General features: G+C 29.4%; 1 protein-coding gene across 1 annotated transcript; it reads right to left on the bottom strand.

The window, feature by feature from the left end:
• Window positions 1-8110: 8110 nt before the first annotated feature.
• On the bottom strand, window positions 8111-9609 carry LOC107614265 (uncharacterized). The gene has a single exon (XM_016316491.3). The coding sequence runs from the start codon at window positions 9312-9314 to the stop codon at window positions 8352-8354; it is 963 nt and encodes a 320-aa protein (XP_016171977.1). The 5' UTR covers window positions 9315-9609; the 3' UTR covers window positions 8111-8351.
• Between the last annotated feature and the right edge of the window lie 6949 nt (window positions 9610-16558).

Below are 16558 nucleotides of genomic sequence, written 5' to 3'. Positions count from 1 at the left end.
TTGCTTTACAATTATTATAGTTCTTTTATGGTATTTTTACTTCCTTAGACTAATAAAATAATAATTAATTCGCTGCAAATTTGAATTTTTTTTAAAATTTATTATTAATCAATAAACATATATAAGACAAGATTCAAATTCTAATATTTGTTGTCCCAAATGTACGTAATTAACTATTATTTTTTGTAGTACACGTATTATGTTTAGTTATGAAAAAATCTAGTAGGGTCATATTTAAGTTCTTGGCAGAATTTTTTAGTATCAATTGATAATTTATTTATAGCGGTTTATAATCGTCGCTATTTTATTCACTAATTTAAAAAATAATGACTTGAAAATGCGACAATTTTAATGTGATTTTTTTTTTAATGCAGTGAGTCACAATTTTCTACATGAGATTTTTTTAAAAAATAGTTGATAAATTATAGTAATTTGTACCTTTTTAACTATATTTTTTTTTACATCATATTGATTAAATTTTAATATCAGTATAAGAAAAAACTAAATAGACAATACTAAATTCGGAGGTAGTTTCAAAATGTTAACCATTATCAGTAGTTAAATTCTTGAAAAAAAAAAAGAAAAAAAAACACACTATACAAAATTACAAACACTTATTTCAGGCAATAATTTATAATAAATATAACGCACATAAACTAGAGATCAGACACAATGGTAAAGATAAAAACCTAGCAATTTTGAAACAAAAATCTTCCCATTTAAAACATTTATAGCACTTTGGACACCCTGATAATAAAGAAGACTACAAAATGAAGACACTATGTTAGCCTGACAAACGATAATCCCATTATATTTTTAGCAATTAAAAAAATATTTAATTTTAATGCACTGATAGTATAAAACGTTTTACAGTCGTACAATTATATTCATTTTTTTAGATGACTATTCAAGTGGTCCATGCGAAATATAGCTATTTTTATTAATGTGTTATTACGTAATTAAATACATGTATAAAATTATTTTACACTAACAATTATTAAAATTAAATTCTTAAAAAATAATATTTTATTTACAAACCTTTACCTGTGATTAAACAGAGACTATGTTAGGGACTGATGGTTGGACTAATTATTTGCTATTATGCATAGATATTGAATTGATACGGATATTGGACACGACACGATACGGGATACGTAGATACGTAAATTTAAAATTTTTACAAGACATAGAGATACGACACATATATAAAATATAAAGTATTTTTTGATAAATTATAATGATATTTTGATATTTTATTAATATTAAAATATAAATTAATTTTTAATATCTTTTTTTAATTATATAAATATTTAAAATATTTTTTTAATAATTAATAATATATAGTATTTCTAAATTTATTTTAAAAATATATATTAAAAATAAAGTTGAACACGCTGATACGTGATAGTATTTAGATGTGTCCAAGTGTGTCTAGAAAATTTTTTTTATTTTTTATTAAGACATAATTAGACACAAAAAACACGCGTATCGAATAAATATCAATGAGGATCGTGTCTAAAATGTATTCGATACGTAGACATATCAAGTCAAAAAAGTATCCGTGCTTCGTAAATTACTTGTGTAGTAGGTTTAAACTTACATCAAGCATTTAATTATTGATTAAGTAATCATTTTAATCCGCAATCTTTGTTTATTAGTTAGTTAACCTTTCTGAATTCACAAAAAATATTTTAATTTCTACTCTAATCAACAAATTTACAAAACAAAAAAAATGTTTTATAGTTTGTGGGTTTAAGAACTAACATAATAATAAATATTGAAGTGATTACTCAGAAAATATATATATATATATATCAATTTCGAAATTTACACTAGTTTGATACCTCGTGTATACTCGCTTAAGAGTGAAGCTTGGAATAATGCATGTAACTCATATTCAGAGCTTGGTTCTTTGCAATCCCAACAGTTGAAAAATTTGTGAGTGACCACAATTTTGAGGCAACTCGTCTATTTTAACTTTTTAATTGACTTTTTTATATCTATTTTATTAAAAATTGTATAATTAATAGTCAAAGAATAAAGAGTTACATTGGTTGTGAACAAGTACACCATCCAATACTTTTTTATGCACATTAAATTTCATTAAATCTTCCGGGCCATCAATTAATACTTTATTAATTTTTTTTGGATATTAAAGAAAAAATCAATTTTTTTAACAATTTTTTTAGTTAATATCAGTTATTTTTTTAAATTATCTTTTTTATTTTAAATTATAAAATTTAAATCTTAAACCCTCAATCCTAAATTATAAATTATAAATTTTAAATCTTTAAAAAAATGAGAGATTTTACAATTAAAAATTAACTAATATTAATTAATAAAAGTTAATTCTTTCTTCTTATATATTCGTTAAAGTATTACATAGAAATTCATAATTAAATATGTGTACAAATTTCTTTTTATAATAGTTATAAAAATTAAATTAGTCCGTGTCTTTTTATCAAAATGAAAAATAATTGCCAACGAGTTATAATTCAAATGGCATAATCTTCCTATATTCATCTAAGAGGTTGCGGGTTCAAGTCTCCATATATTCGGTAAAAAAAAAAAAATTCAGAAAGTGATCATGAATTACAAGACAAAACTTAACAATCAAGTAGAGAAGACATTGATTTCATATATGAAAAAAATAAATTGAAGAAATCAAAGGTTGAATGTCAAAGCGAACAGATTCAGTGCAAGTTGGTTCATCAACATGAAAAACTCTTGAAGGAACTGAAGGAGTTGACTTGCCATTTTCAAATGGCTATGATTGCTTAGAATGGCAACACCTAGCATATATATATATATATATTTTAATAATAAATAAATTGAATATATAAAATGAGATTTATATATGAATACAATAATGGTCCATCCTATATTTCAGAACATATTCTTAAAAAGTAGTAATCTCTTTCTCTGGCTATTTAGTGTTGACACTCAGAAAATCAAGCAAAGAGAATTTATATATGGATGATGCCAATATAATATAGTTGACATATAATAATAATAAAGTTAATAGTCAAATTAGTTTCTAAAAGACAAGTCATTTTTTAAATTTGTCGTTGAAAGATTTTTTCAATTAAAGATTAAAAATTAATTATATTTATCTTTCAGTTACTCTATTAATAATTACTGTCAACGATTGATGTTGTGAAACGTTAATTGACAATATATATATGAGACATGTCTAATTGATAATATACATGTCTAATTAAAAAATGTTAATTTTTAAAAGACCGATTTAATAATTAATAAAATCTTTTAGGTAGTGTTTGTTTTGAGGTACTGAGATAGAGACCGAGAGACTGAGACTCAGCATTATGTTTGTTGGTTCAAAGACTGTTACTAAAGTTTCTATTTCTATCTCCAAAATTTCAGTATTTCAGTACCTCCAAAAAATGAGGACACAGGGGACTAAAATTTTTAGAGATGGAGACTGAAACTTTAATAACATTTTATACCTAAAATACCCTTATTTCAATTAATTAATTCCAATTTTATCCTTTGTGCAAATTAAATTAGAGTTTCATTCTTGTTTCAATTTCTGTCTTCCATTTTGTACCAAACAGAATACTGAGATTTATTTCAATCTCTATCTCTTAGTCTCTGTCTTTCAGTCTCAATATTTCCGTCTTTGTCTCTCCACCAAACGCTACCTTAGAGATTAATTTGATTATTAACTAATGGTAATAATAAATAAATAAATAAATAAATAAATATTATTAATAAGGAATATGTCACAACATATACCAATATTGTACTCTTTTCATTTTATGTGGCACATTATATTCAAGTATAGGATGGTGGCTATAAATAGGGGCTTTGTTCATAAGAAAGAGTTCATCAATTGAAAGGAAGAGAAGGGGTCTTGTATGTAGATGAAGAGTCATGTTTATTAGCCAAGGATGACTTGCCTAGCCATATCCACCTTTAATTTGAGCCCATTTATGTTATTTCTAGTTTTTTTTTTATTACTAAATTAACATTTTTCTTTTATCTTTTATATCAAAGAATATATATAGAAAAATGAGTGAACCCATTTTAGGTTTAATGGCTGGCAGGTATCCTTGGCTTGTTGACTGTCTCTTATCTTACATGTAAGTCCTTCTTCACTCTTCTTCTTATATATATACCACTCTAATTGTATATATGTAATGTTATATTATTAGGTTTAATTATTCTGTTGGTATCCTATAATTTCGCAAAATTTTTAATTAGGTCCCTATATTTTTTTTCCTTTTAATTGAGTCTTTGCACTAATTTTTTTTTAATTGGATCCCTGCACTTTTTTTTTCCTTTTATTTAGGTCCCTATACTAATTCTTTTTTTTTTAGTTGGGTCCCTAAAAAATTAAGCCAATTACTACTAAGAATGACTTAATTGAAAAAAAATTTAGTGCAGGGACTCAATTAAAAAGAAAAAAAGTATAGAGACCTAATTGAAAATTCACGAAACTATAAGGACCAACAGAGTAATTAAACCTTATTATTATTAAGTTATGTATGTACAAGTATTTAATTATGTATATGTTTTTCATATTAAAAATTATACACAACATTTAATTCAATATACAACAGTATATATGTATATGTAAATTAAAGTTCTTTTACACTATCACCAATACATAACATTTAATTAAATTCATAATAATTATAGTAAAAATCTTTTGTTTTTATTGGAAAAGAATATTAAATATGCATGGATCAACCACCATAGCATCTTATGGGGGAGCAATAATACATCATTTAACACCTAAAAATCTAGATAGCAATAATATTTTTCCTTTTTCTAAAATATAAATGGGTGTACTCCTAGTTTTTTCCGGGTGTACAGTATACTCCTAATTTACTATTATTTGATGATATTTTATTTTTTTTTCCAGTTATCTTTATTCATTTAATTTCTCTACTTTTAAATTTAGGATTTTTATTCCTCTAACAAAATCCGTCTACATTTAACACTAGGGCCCTTATTATTAGCTAGCTAAATATTTAAATTTAATAGGTGTTTTATTAATAGATACCAAAAAGTAGGTGGTACAAATAATGAATAGGGTTAACTACCAAGAATGTTCCCGATTGATTCAAATGCCGACAAAAATACATTCAAATTTTACTATCGACAAAAAGTGTCTTTAAATAATTTAAAAACACGACAAAAATATTTAACAGTGAATATATATTTTCAAAAAATGTCTTAGAGATTGAATTTTGATGTGATTTTTTGCAAGCATAATTAAAAAAAAAGAGATATTATTATTCTTAAAATTTGGTGATTTTTTCTAAGTATATATTTTTTTGTGATTTTTTAAAAGTATTATTAGTTGTTAACAAAAAAATTACAAAAAAAATATATACTTAACAAAAAATCACTAAATTTTAAGGATAATATCTCATTTTTTTAATCATACTTGTAAAAAATTATATCAAATATGCTTACAAAAAATTGTATTAAAATTCAATCTCTAATGTATTTTTTAAAAAATACATATTTAATGTTAAATAATCTTACAAAAAAAAACTAACATTAAATATGTCCTCTAAGGAACTGCCATGCATAGGGCATGAACTTTCAATAAAGCAGTTAGTTTTATAAAACATTCTTCAATAAAAACTTGTTAAGTGGGATGAGAATTGAGTTTCATTTATATATATATAAGGAAAATTGCACCTCTATTGTTGTGTATATATATATAAGGTTAATGATCTCTATTGTTGGATAAATCGCACCTCTTTATAAGGAAAATTGAGGAGTTACATATGTTTTGCTAAGACACTTTTTTCCCTTGTTTACGTTTAATCAATTATTGTGTTTATTGGAACTGAAAATACTGTCTTTCTTTTACCCTCATAGACAAAACTTTTGCAATTGATAAAGATGCTTAAGCCTGAAAACCTCATCTCTATTCTCTACTAACTGTGATCTGATTATGCTTAAAACTCTGTTGAATTGATGTTGATAAATGATTTCATTATTAGAATTACCAATATTAGTTGATACATTGACCAGAATAGTGATTGTGGATTATTGTCCCATAATATAAAAAGAGTAGAATACTATTTTAATTCTTAACGTTTGGATTAAATCTTAATTTCATCCCTAACGTTTGAAACATCTTATTTTTGTCCCAAACAACTTATTTTGTCTTATTTTAATTCTTTGATCAGAATTAAATTTTTTTTCCCCCCAAAAACACCATTTCTTCTATTATGATTTTCTTCTAGATAGCAGCAAAAATTACAATTGTAGTGGTCATAGTAGTGATTATAATAATTTAAGAGTAAAGGCGACAGGATAATAAGAGAAAAAAAAAAGATAACAATATAGAAAAAATAATATTTTTGGAAAAAAATTAAGTTTGATCAAAAGACTAAAATAGGATGAAATAAAATATTTGAAATAAAAATGAAATGTTTCAACAGTTAAAGATAAAATTAGGATTTAGACTAAATGTTAGAAATGAAAACAATACTTTCTCCTAATTACCAAAAAAAAGAAAAAAAAAAAAATCAACACACGGAAAATGAATAATATGATTGAAGACACAAATCACCATACTTGACAATATCAAAGATAGTCTAGTTTTCGCTCTTTATTTCTGACTTGAGTAAATTCCAGGAACATTGGAGCAACATAATATAATTCTTCATCTACCTAGCTACAATGTGCTTGCATTCCCTTAATGCAATCATTGAACAATCAATCTTCTCAATTGAATGATTATAGTTAGAAGTTTTCAACCAACTCCCTACTTTCATCCAACAAAATATACCTATATATATTAGATAGAAATTTTATGAATATTTTTTAATCTCTCTCATAACCAATCCAATAAACCAAGCAAACAATCCCCCGTTTCCAACTTTAAGAAAAATCAAGAATAAAATTAGAGACAAGAAAAATAAATAATAAGAGTGATATGTAGATAAAAATACATGGACTATTGCATCAACATATGTTAGATACATATAATTGGGGCAAGGAAATATTAATGGAATATTTCATTTATAATGGTTGGTGAAATTAGGGACTTAATTAAAAACTTATAAGGACTTAAAATGGAACTAATCACAGAAAATTCCCTCGGCCCCACTAGCAGAAATCCAACGTGCATTGTAGGAGAGAAAGTATCATAAGGGCATGTTTGGTGACACAAAAAAGAAACAAGGGTATGCTTTGTCATGGATGTACAACCCTCATTTCTTCCTTGCATAATGATTAGGAAAACATGTTATTCCTTTAGCAAACATCCACCCTTTTAATGAACATACTTCAACTTTTATAATCTTTTACCAATTTTAACCACCACCTAAAGATGGCTTCACAGCATTGTTAATCCAAAAATGGACAAAGCAGAAAAACCAGAGAAGAGAGAAAAGGGGGAAAGGGAGGGGGGCTCAAACTTCAAGAAGCATTAACTATAGTAACTCACTAGCATTTGGTTACATAACTCATTCTCCCTAGCAAAACAATACACTATCAACTATGAAAACAAGAACCATAAGAATACTTTATGCCTAAGACAAGATCTCTGTCTAGCAACAACGTCAACATCATAACACTAACTAAACAGTAGAATATGCACTCCTTTAGGAAAAGATAAGACAATTGCAATGTACTTATTCTTGTATCATATCAAATCCATACACTTAATGACAAAAATAGCTTAGGATCCAACATCAAAAACAGTCACTAAGAATTCAGACAAACAATATTAACTTAGTTAAAGGGGACGGAATTCATAATGGTATAAAAGCATGGCAAACTACGTTCGAATCTGCAAAGTCGATAATAAAGTTGATACAGCTAAATTAACCAAAGAATATTACCTTGAATCATTATGCTAAGGAAACAAAATTGTCTTTGACTGATTCCCCAGGAATAGCTCTTCCAGACTCAAAATAATGTCACATCTACAAATACAAAATGAGTACCAACATAGAAGTATAGAAGATTTGGATAGAATGGAGAAATCAAACCGGAATTCCTTTTTGTTATCACTTGTGTGCAAAATCTTTCCCCACATCCCCTGTAAGATTACTAGTACTTTCTTCCTTAGAATCATTACCCAGAATCACTTGACTTAGCTAAAAAACAGAACCACTTTTCAACAAAATTAGCAGAGCCATATATACTTTGAACATGTGAAAAGCATGCTTTGAACAAATAACATGTGAAGGGGGCCTAATCATAAGTTATGTAAGAAGGAAGAACATACTCTATAACTCATAGTTCAGACATGTATCTTAATTTTCTTTTGCAATGGCTGAGAATTCTCTCATGGTACATGATATAAACCAAAAAGAAATTAAATCTAAAAAGAAAAGATAATAAAAAAAGAAAACTCAGGAGAACCCTTTTCCAAGCTTCTGAATTGCAGAGTACATTTTCCTTCTTGACCCAACAGCATTGATCCCCATATCTTTGAGATCCTCAAGAGTCAACAATGGAAGAACCTCATCATCCACCTCATGAATTTCAAACACAGGTGCATACCTACCTAACCCTAACCCATTGAGCCAAACTCTAACACCATCTTCACCATTACCGTCACCAATATACCTTCCTCTCCCATTCCTATTATTATTTTCCCTAACAATACCGTTATTATCCGAAGGCCCAGAAAGTTCAACCCCATCAAGGTGCTCCCTTGCACCCTCTGAAACCCTAACCCTAATGTTCCTCCTATTACCCTGAAAATCCAGATTCTCCATTGAATTCAAAGGGCTTTGATCCTTCAAAGGGCTCTCTGTATTCTCCACATCGAAATCCCGATACCCGTCGTCGACATCCTCGCCGCCACTATACTTATCTTCTCCTTCTCCATCTCCATCTCCATCTCCACCGCCAGAGCCACCGCCACCGCCGACGCTGGTGCCGTCGTCGATTCTCGAAACCCAGTTCGATCTAACCCTCTTCGCTCCTCGTTTCTTTGAATCCTTCACCTTCCAGCTACCAATCACAACGCTATCGATGTTCCCTTCGCGCTCTTCGCCCTCTAGGGTTTCGCCGAACTCTGCGGCGCCGCCACCGGAGCTCAAATTGGTTAAAGGACGAGTTTTGGAGGGTTTACCTGGATTGTCCTTGCGGATGTGGTGGTGCTGGTGGTGGCCGTCGAAGGGGATCCGCCATGGCTTGGTGCTCCGTCGAGGGTGCGTATCGTAGTGTTGGTCTCCTCCGATATCGCCCAATCGGACACTTGGCCTTCTCTGGCGCTTCGATGCGATTAGTTGCTCGGAGGGGTTCGCCGGAGGGAGCGTTCCTCCGCCGTTGACCTGAGCCTCCGGCGCCGGAATATGCTCCGCCATAATTCAAGTGCAGTGTCCTCCCGAAAAAACGACGCCGCAGAGCACAGAGAAAGTGCAAAAAAAGAATTAAAATTAAAAATTAAAAGTATATTTTCGTATTTATTTTTATTTAATAATTATTTTTAATTGTGTGTGTGTGGGGGCGAACTTTGAAGTGAGGTTGACGGGTTAAGAGAACAGAGGAGAACAGAGAAGAAGAAAAAGAAGAAGAAGAAGTGGAAGTGATTTTTTTTTCTTTTTTTTTTTTTTTTGGGCGAGAAGAGTGTGAAGAGCAGTGTGGGAGTGAGTGATAGAAATCAGGTGTGTGTTTTGTGTGCGGAAATTATTACGAGAAGCTTCAACTTCAAGGCCCAAACGTCTTTTCCTTGGGTTGACTAATATGCATTCTGGTCAACTATCAAAATTTTCTTAGCCTATTGAACTAAGAAATATCGTTGACAACCAAACAAAAAAACCTACTAAAATAAATGCTAAAATTTAGCTTTTAATTATTTTTTAAAATTTTATTTTTAATTACATAATTTTTTTTAAATAAATTTATTTTTTATTAAGAATAAAATTAAAAAATAAATTAAATAATTATTTATCATACAAAATTAAAATTATTGAAAAAAATTAAAATTTATTAAAAGGTTAAAAAAACTTTTCTTTGATAATTTCAATAGTTTTCTTTTTTAATAAATTTTAATCTTTTTTTTAATAATTTTAATTTTTTTACGATAAATAATTATTTAATTTATTTTTTAATTTTATTCTTAATAAAAATAAATTCACTTAGAAATAAAATAATGTGATTAAGAATAGAATTAAAAAATAATTAAATAATTATTTAGTGTAAAAATTTGATATTATTAAAGAATAAAATTAAAAATAAAATTTAACTAAATTAAACATTAAAGAATTTCGATACATTAGAGACAAAAGGTATAATTTATACTTTATTGTACATGTATTATTTTTTTCTTTTTCACATGTTTATGTATTAGTCATTCTACAAACATTTCATGATGAGTAAAAATCTTTAAGAGTAAAATTAAAAAAAAATTATTTAAAAGAAAAGTAATGTGATTAAATGTAATTTACTTAGATGTAATTAAAAAATAATTAAATAACTATGTACAGTAAAAAATTGATATTATTGAAAAATAAAATTAAAATTTATTTCTATGTATCGTTTTTGTCCCTAACGTTTTCGTCTTATTTAAGCCCCTAATATTTCAAAATCGTCTCAATTTTCTCCCGCCGTCAATTCTATTAACAGATCCCTAACGATAGGATAACATTAAGCCAATTTTAAAATATTAGGGATTTAAATAAGACGACTTAAACGTTAAAACTTATCCCAAACATTGAAAACAAAAATAATACTTTACTCAATTATATTACTATATGTCTTGACTCAAGTATTTGTGTCATGTATTTACAAGTTATAAATACAGAATAACATACTGTTATAGAGAAATAATAATTTATAAGAATAAAACACGATTGATTTTTTCTTGGGTCGAGTTTTAAACACCACATATATAATTTTTTGTGGCCTGAATTCTCTTTTGTATGCATGGTCACTGACCAGAGATTTGACGAAAAGAAAAGTCTGATTAATTTTTTTGTTTGTTAACGTTTCATAAATCAAGAAAATAAAAATTTCCACTTTTTACCAAAAACAAAAAATTTCCACTAAACATTGATCATGAAACTATTTTCACCTACGGCCCGAAACATTCATCATATAACTATTTTCTAGGATCCAAAACCTTCCAAAAAAAGATCCAAAAACTTAAAAAAAACCTGTTTCCAGAACAAAATTAGAGACATTTCGTCAGACCCATATGAATAGCCCAAAATGAACAGTGCTTAACAAAATAAGTCCCCAAGCAAGATTTTTTTTTTTAATTTCAAGAAATTGAGAATATATGCTTTTTGTTTCCTTAAGTATTTAAGAGTTTGTCTACCAAAAAGTACTTAAAAATTGAAAAAAGAAAAGTTTAGAATTAATCTAGCTATTAGTATTGTTGAATTGAATTACTTATTATATAATCTCCTTTAAATTATTTAATGATTAAATTAGTGTTGTTGGATTACATGCCATTACTTGAAAGATGATTTAATGATAATCTAAATTACCAATAATCTATATATAATATAAATTCTCTTAAGTAGGAATCTTCCAAACACTATGTTATAACATTACAGACAGTATAAAAGATAATAAACCTTTTTTAACGATAATATAAATTATCAACAAAAGGAAAGTTAATAATCATCAAGATGGAGGAATATATATATATATATATATATATATATATATATATATATATATATATATATATATATATATATATTCATATTTTTTATTTCTTTATTTTTAAATTTTATTCTCATTATATATTTTATTATTTTTATTTTTTTAAGTGAAAATTTTATAATATCATAAATATATCATTTTAAATCAATAAAAATATAATTTAAAGAATACAGAATGTTAGGCAAGGCACTATCTAGGTATAGAAAAGATAATACATAAAAGTAGTAGTGGTTGGTTATATACTTATACATATACTAAAATAAAAGTACAAATTAAAGGTGTATTTGATTTGTATTTGTATTTTTTATTTTTATTTTTAGTATTTTTTATTATTTAAATGTTGTGAAAGAAAAAAAAAATAAAAAAATTATATTTTTTGTTATTATTTTTTTATAAAATTTTAAAAATAAAAGATAATAAAAATACAAACTAAATATATCCTAAGTATTTTTTATTTTTATGGGACAGCTCATGATCTTAGTCTTAGAAAGAAGGTATGGTATATCCTCTAAATTAAATCAATGTCACATTCCCAACTTGTTCATCATTATCATCGTATCATCAATTTTTTAGTGTAATTTAAAATTTTTTATTTATGATATTTTTTAATTCGACAAGTTAAAAATTAATCTGTCGTAAATCTAACTACATAAATAAAGTAGAATTTAAATTTCTAATACTTAATAGATGAGTGAGCTGACCTCTCGACCAATCGAAGTTAGTTTAATTTATTATCTAAATCTCTATAAAGAAAAGGGACAAGGTAATTCAATGGGCTAAACCCTAAGGGGTCCATGGGCATGAGGGGATGGTTTGGTTCTTCCCAAGCCATGTGGGACCCAATGGCTCCTACCACTACCACATATGGCTGGCCTCCACCGTCCCTAAACTAAAGGGGATTATGGTCCCTACCCTCCAGATTAGGACTCTCTTCTCAGTATGGGACGCTTATGCCCATGTCAATATATCTCATGTCCTTATCCTTTCCCCAACAACACAAACACACCATGGAAACAAATACAGTACATTTTTTTTTGTATAATTTTACCACTCAACGGAGGAAAAATGCTCAGTTTTAAAGTTTAAATTCTAATATAATTTTATGTATTATTTTTTTCTTTATTTATCTTGTAAAATTTTTTTAAATATTTATAAAATATTTATGTTCCAATAATTTTAATTAGTATATATTATATATATAACTCCGCCTATGTTACACTTGCGGTACATAGCTGGTCTCAAACCCAGATAAAGGAGGATGGTTGTGTTAGGTCTTCGACAACCAACATAAAAACATAGTCGAATCCCATGACATGAATCAAAGACATTATTGCGCTAAAGTTAGGTTGTTGTCCGAAAGCAACACGCTGTATAGCTCGAGTATGGTGTCAAATGAGCAAGAGTCGCTGCATCGGTGTCCGGATGTAGTGTTAAATGAGCAAGGGTTCCGCGTTTTCGTGAACGGACGAGGGCAAATAAACTAGTTCACAAATTAAAAGGTAAAGGTTGGAGAGACAGAAGGTTGAGATTTGGGACATAGAATATAGGCACTCTGACAGAAAAATTCACAGAGGTGGTGGACACCATGACAAGGAGGAAGATTAACATTATGTGCCTACAAGAAACAAAATGGGTTGGTGCGAAGGCTAGGGAGTTGGATACGTCCGCTTTCAAACTTTAGTATACAGGAAATGTCAAAAATAGGAATGTGGTTGGTATTATTGTGGATAAGCAGTGGAAAAAGGACGTAGTGGATGTCAAGAGGGTGGGAGATCGGATTATCTCTATCAAACTTGTGGTGGAGAGATGTACTTTTCATGTGATTAGCACCGATGCACCGCAAGTGGGTTCGGACGAACAACACAAGATAAGGTTTTGGGAGGATCTAGAGAGTTTAGTCCAAGACATACCTTCGGGAGATAAGATTTTCTTAGGAGGAGATTTAAATGGCCATGTTAGAAGAGAAGTGACTGGATACGGAAGTATTCACGGAGGCCATAGTTTCGGGGTGATCAATGCCGAGGGTAAAACTATTTTGGACTAGTACTTTTTTTCAACCTTTGACATTCTCATCGCAAATACATATTTTAAAAAGAGAGTCGAACATCTTATAACCTATAAGAGTGGCATGACAAGCTCTCAAATCGACTTCTTCTTGTTGAGACAAGTCGTCCAAAAATTTTGCATTAATTGTAAAATTATCCCGGGAGAGAGTTTGACAACACAACATAGGATGCTCGTCGTGGATTTTTGTGTTGAGCAAAAGTTGAGGAAAAGACATCATACAAAGAACCCAAGGACGAGGTGGTGGTAGATGAAAAGTGAGGAACAAAGAAGCTTTTTAAGACGGGTAGGAGAAGAGGCAAAGTGGATGGGAATGGAAGCGCGGAAGAGATGTGGAGCGAGATGGCAGAAGTTATTAGAAGAACAGCAAAAGAAAGTTTTGGTGAATCTAAAAGAATAGGACCAAGAGACAAGGAGTCCTGGTGGTGGAATGCGAGTGTAAAAGAAAAGATAAAGATAAAAAGGGAGTGCTTTAAAGAGTGATCTTTATGCCGCAATGCAGATAATTAGGAAAAATATAAGGCGGCTAAGAAAGAGACAAAAGTGGCTGTAAGTGAAGTAAGAAAAAGAGCATATGAGGGTCTCTACCTATATTTGGGCACGAAAGAAGGAGAAAAAGGTATATATAGAATCGCAAAGAGCCGTGAAAAAAGAACGAGAGATTTGGATCAGGTTAAGTGCATAAAGGATAAGGATTGAGAGGTGCTGGCTCAAGAGGAGAAGATTAATGAAAGGTAGAAGAACTACTTCTACGAGTTATTTAATAAAGGACATAAGACCCTTCCGAGTCTTGGTCGGTTATGCACAAGGGAAGAAGATCAAAACTTTGACTACTATCGAAGGATTCGAGACTTTGAGGTAAAAGAGGCTCTAAAACAGATGAAAAATGGCAGGACAGTAGGACCTGATAATATCCCGATTGAGGTTTGGAAGGACCTTGGAGGAAAAGACATCAACTGGTTAACCAAGCTTTTTAATGAGATTTTAAGGTCAAAAAAGATGTCTGATGAGTAAAGAAATAGCACCTTGATACCTATCTACAAGAATAAGGGAGATATACAAAGTTATGAAAACTATAGAGGGATCAAGCTCATGAGTCATACTATGAAGTTATGGGAAAGGGTGATAGAACGGAGGTTGAGAAAAGAAACACAAGTAACAGAGAACCAATTTGAATTTATGCCAGACAGATCCACCACCGAAGCGATATACATGTTAAGAAGGATGATGGAGAGGTATCATAGTAATAAAAGGGATCTACATATGGTGTTTATTGATTTGAAAAAGCGTACAATAGGGTGCCAATGGAGATCTTATAGAAGGTCTTAGAAAAGATGAGAGTAAGGATCGCATATATTCGTGCAATTAAAGACATGTATGATGGGGGCACAACTAGTGTGAAGACTCAAAGTGGTGTGACAGAGGAATTTCATATTGATATAGGATTACACCAGGGATCATCCTTAAGTCCATACATTTTCACATTAGTCTTGGAAGTACTCATCACAGAGCACATCCAAGAGCCTATGCCATGGTGCATGCTTTTTGCCGATGATATCGTCCTTATGGGAGAATCAAGGGAAGACCTAAATAAGAAGTTGGACTTATGGAGAGAAGCTCTAGAAGTGTATGGTCTGCGCATAAGCCGTAGCAAGATGAATATATGGAATGTAAGTTCGGTTTGAGAAGGAAAAACCCTAATATAGAGGTGAAGATTGGAAAAAATATCCTACGAAAAGTTAAAAGTTTTAAGTACCTTGGGTGCATCATACAGGATAATGGAGAGATTGAACAAGATGTAAATTATATGATCCAAGCAGGTTGGTCAAAATGGCGGAGTGCATCTGGTTTTATATGCGACAAAAAAGTGCCTTTAAAACTTAAAGGTAAATTCTATCGCACTGCTATAAGATCGGCTATACTTTATGGTACGAAGTGTTGGGTTGCCAAAGGGGAACACGAACATAAGTTTAGTGTGGCAGAGATGAAGATGTTGAGATAGATGAGTGGTCATACGCGATTGGATAAAATAAGGAACGAAGATATAAGGGAGAGAGTTGGAGTAGCACCCATTGTGAAAAAGATAGTAGAATCGCGTCTCACGTGACTTGGACATGTGAGAAAAAGACTAACAGGAGGGTGGATGAGATGGAAGATGAATAAGAGGTAAAAGGCAGATAAAGACCTAAGAAGACTATCCATAAAGTGGTCAAACGAGATCTACATGTAAACGATCTCTTTGTATACATAATACATGATAGAGTTCAATGATGTCGTTTGATTCATGTAGTCGACTCCATCTAATGAGACAAAGCTTTATTGTTGTTATTGTTGTTGTTATTGTATATTATATATATTTCTAATTAAGATTAACGACTGAAATTACTGAAATATTTGAAATTCTTCCTATCTTTTGTCTATATATCAGTTAGACGACTTCAAAATTAGTGTTTGATTTTTTTAATCATTATTATTATTATTATTATTATTATTATTATTATTATTATTGGAGTTTGTCTTTATTTGTTGTAAAAAATGTATAAACACCTATAATTTTAATTAAGAAGCAGCAAAGTTATATAGATGGTTGATAAGTTTACATATAGAGTAATTTGTTTTAGATAATCAAATTTGATGTACCTTTTTTGTGTAATAAAATGTCTAAAAGAGATAGAAATTAAATGTCTCAACATATATTCATTTTATGCTAAAACATCAACTTAGAAATTTTTTGGTAATAAATTAAAGATATCTACTACTAAAAGTAGTGGTCTACTGTTGGTGATTTTTGCAGTAATATTTTTTTTTTTTTTAATGTTTTCTCTTGTAGTAGAACCACAACAATTCTTACAATATATTTTCTATATACTTC

Source organism: Arachis ipaensis, chromosome B8, assembly GCF_059453495.1.
Source record: "Arachis ipaensis isolate K30076 ecotype BB chromosome B8, ASM5945349v1, whole genome shotgun sequence".
In the NCBI taxonomy this organism is placed as follows: domain Eukaryota; kingdom Viridiplantae; phylum Streptophyta; class Magnoliopsida; order Fabales; family Fabaceae; genus Arachis; species Arachis ipaensis.
The sequence above is the reverse complement of the archived record's forward strand: the minus strand, read 5'-3'. Positions and strand labels throughout refer to the sequence as shown.

Excerpts from the sequence above, each read along its gene's own strand:
- LOC107614265 (XM_016316491.3), bottom strand. The coding sequence starts at position 9,314 with ATGGCGGAGCATATTCCGGCGCCGGAGGCTCAGGTCAACGGCGGAGGA.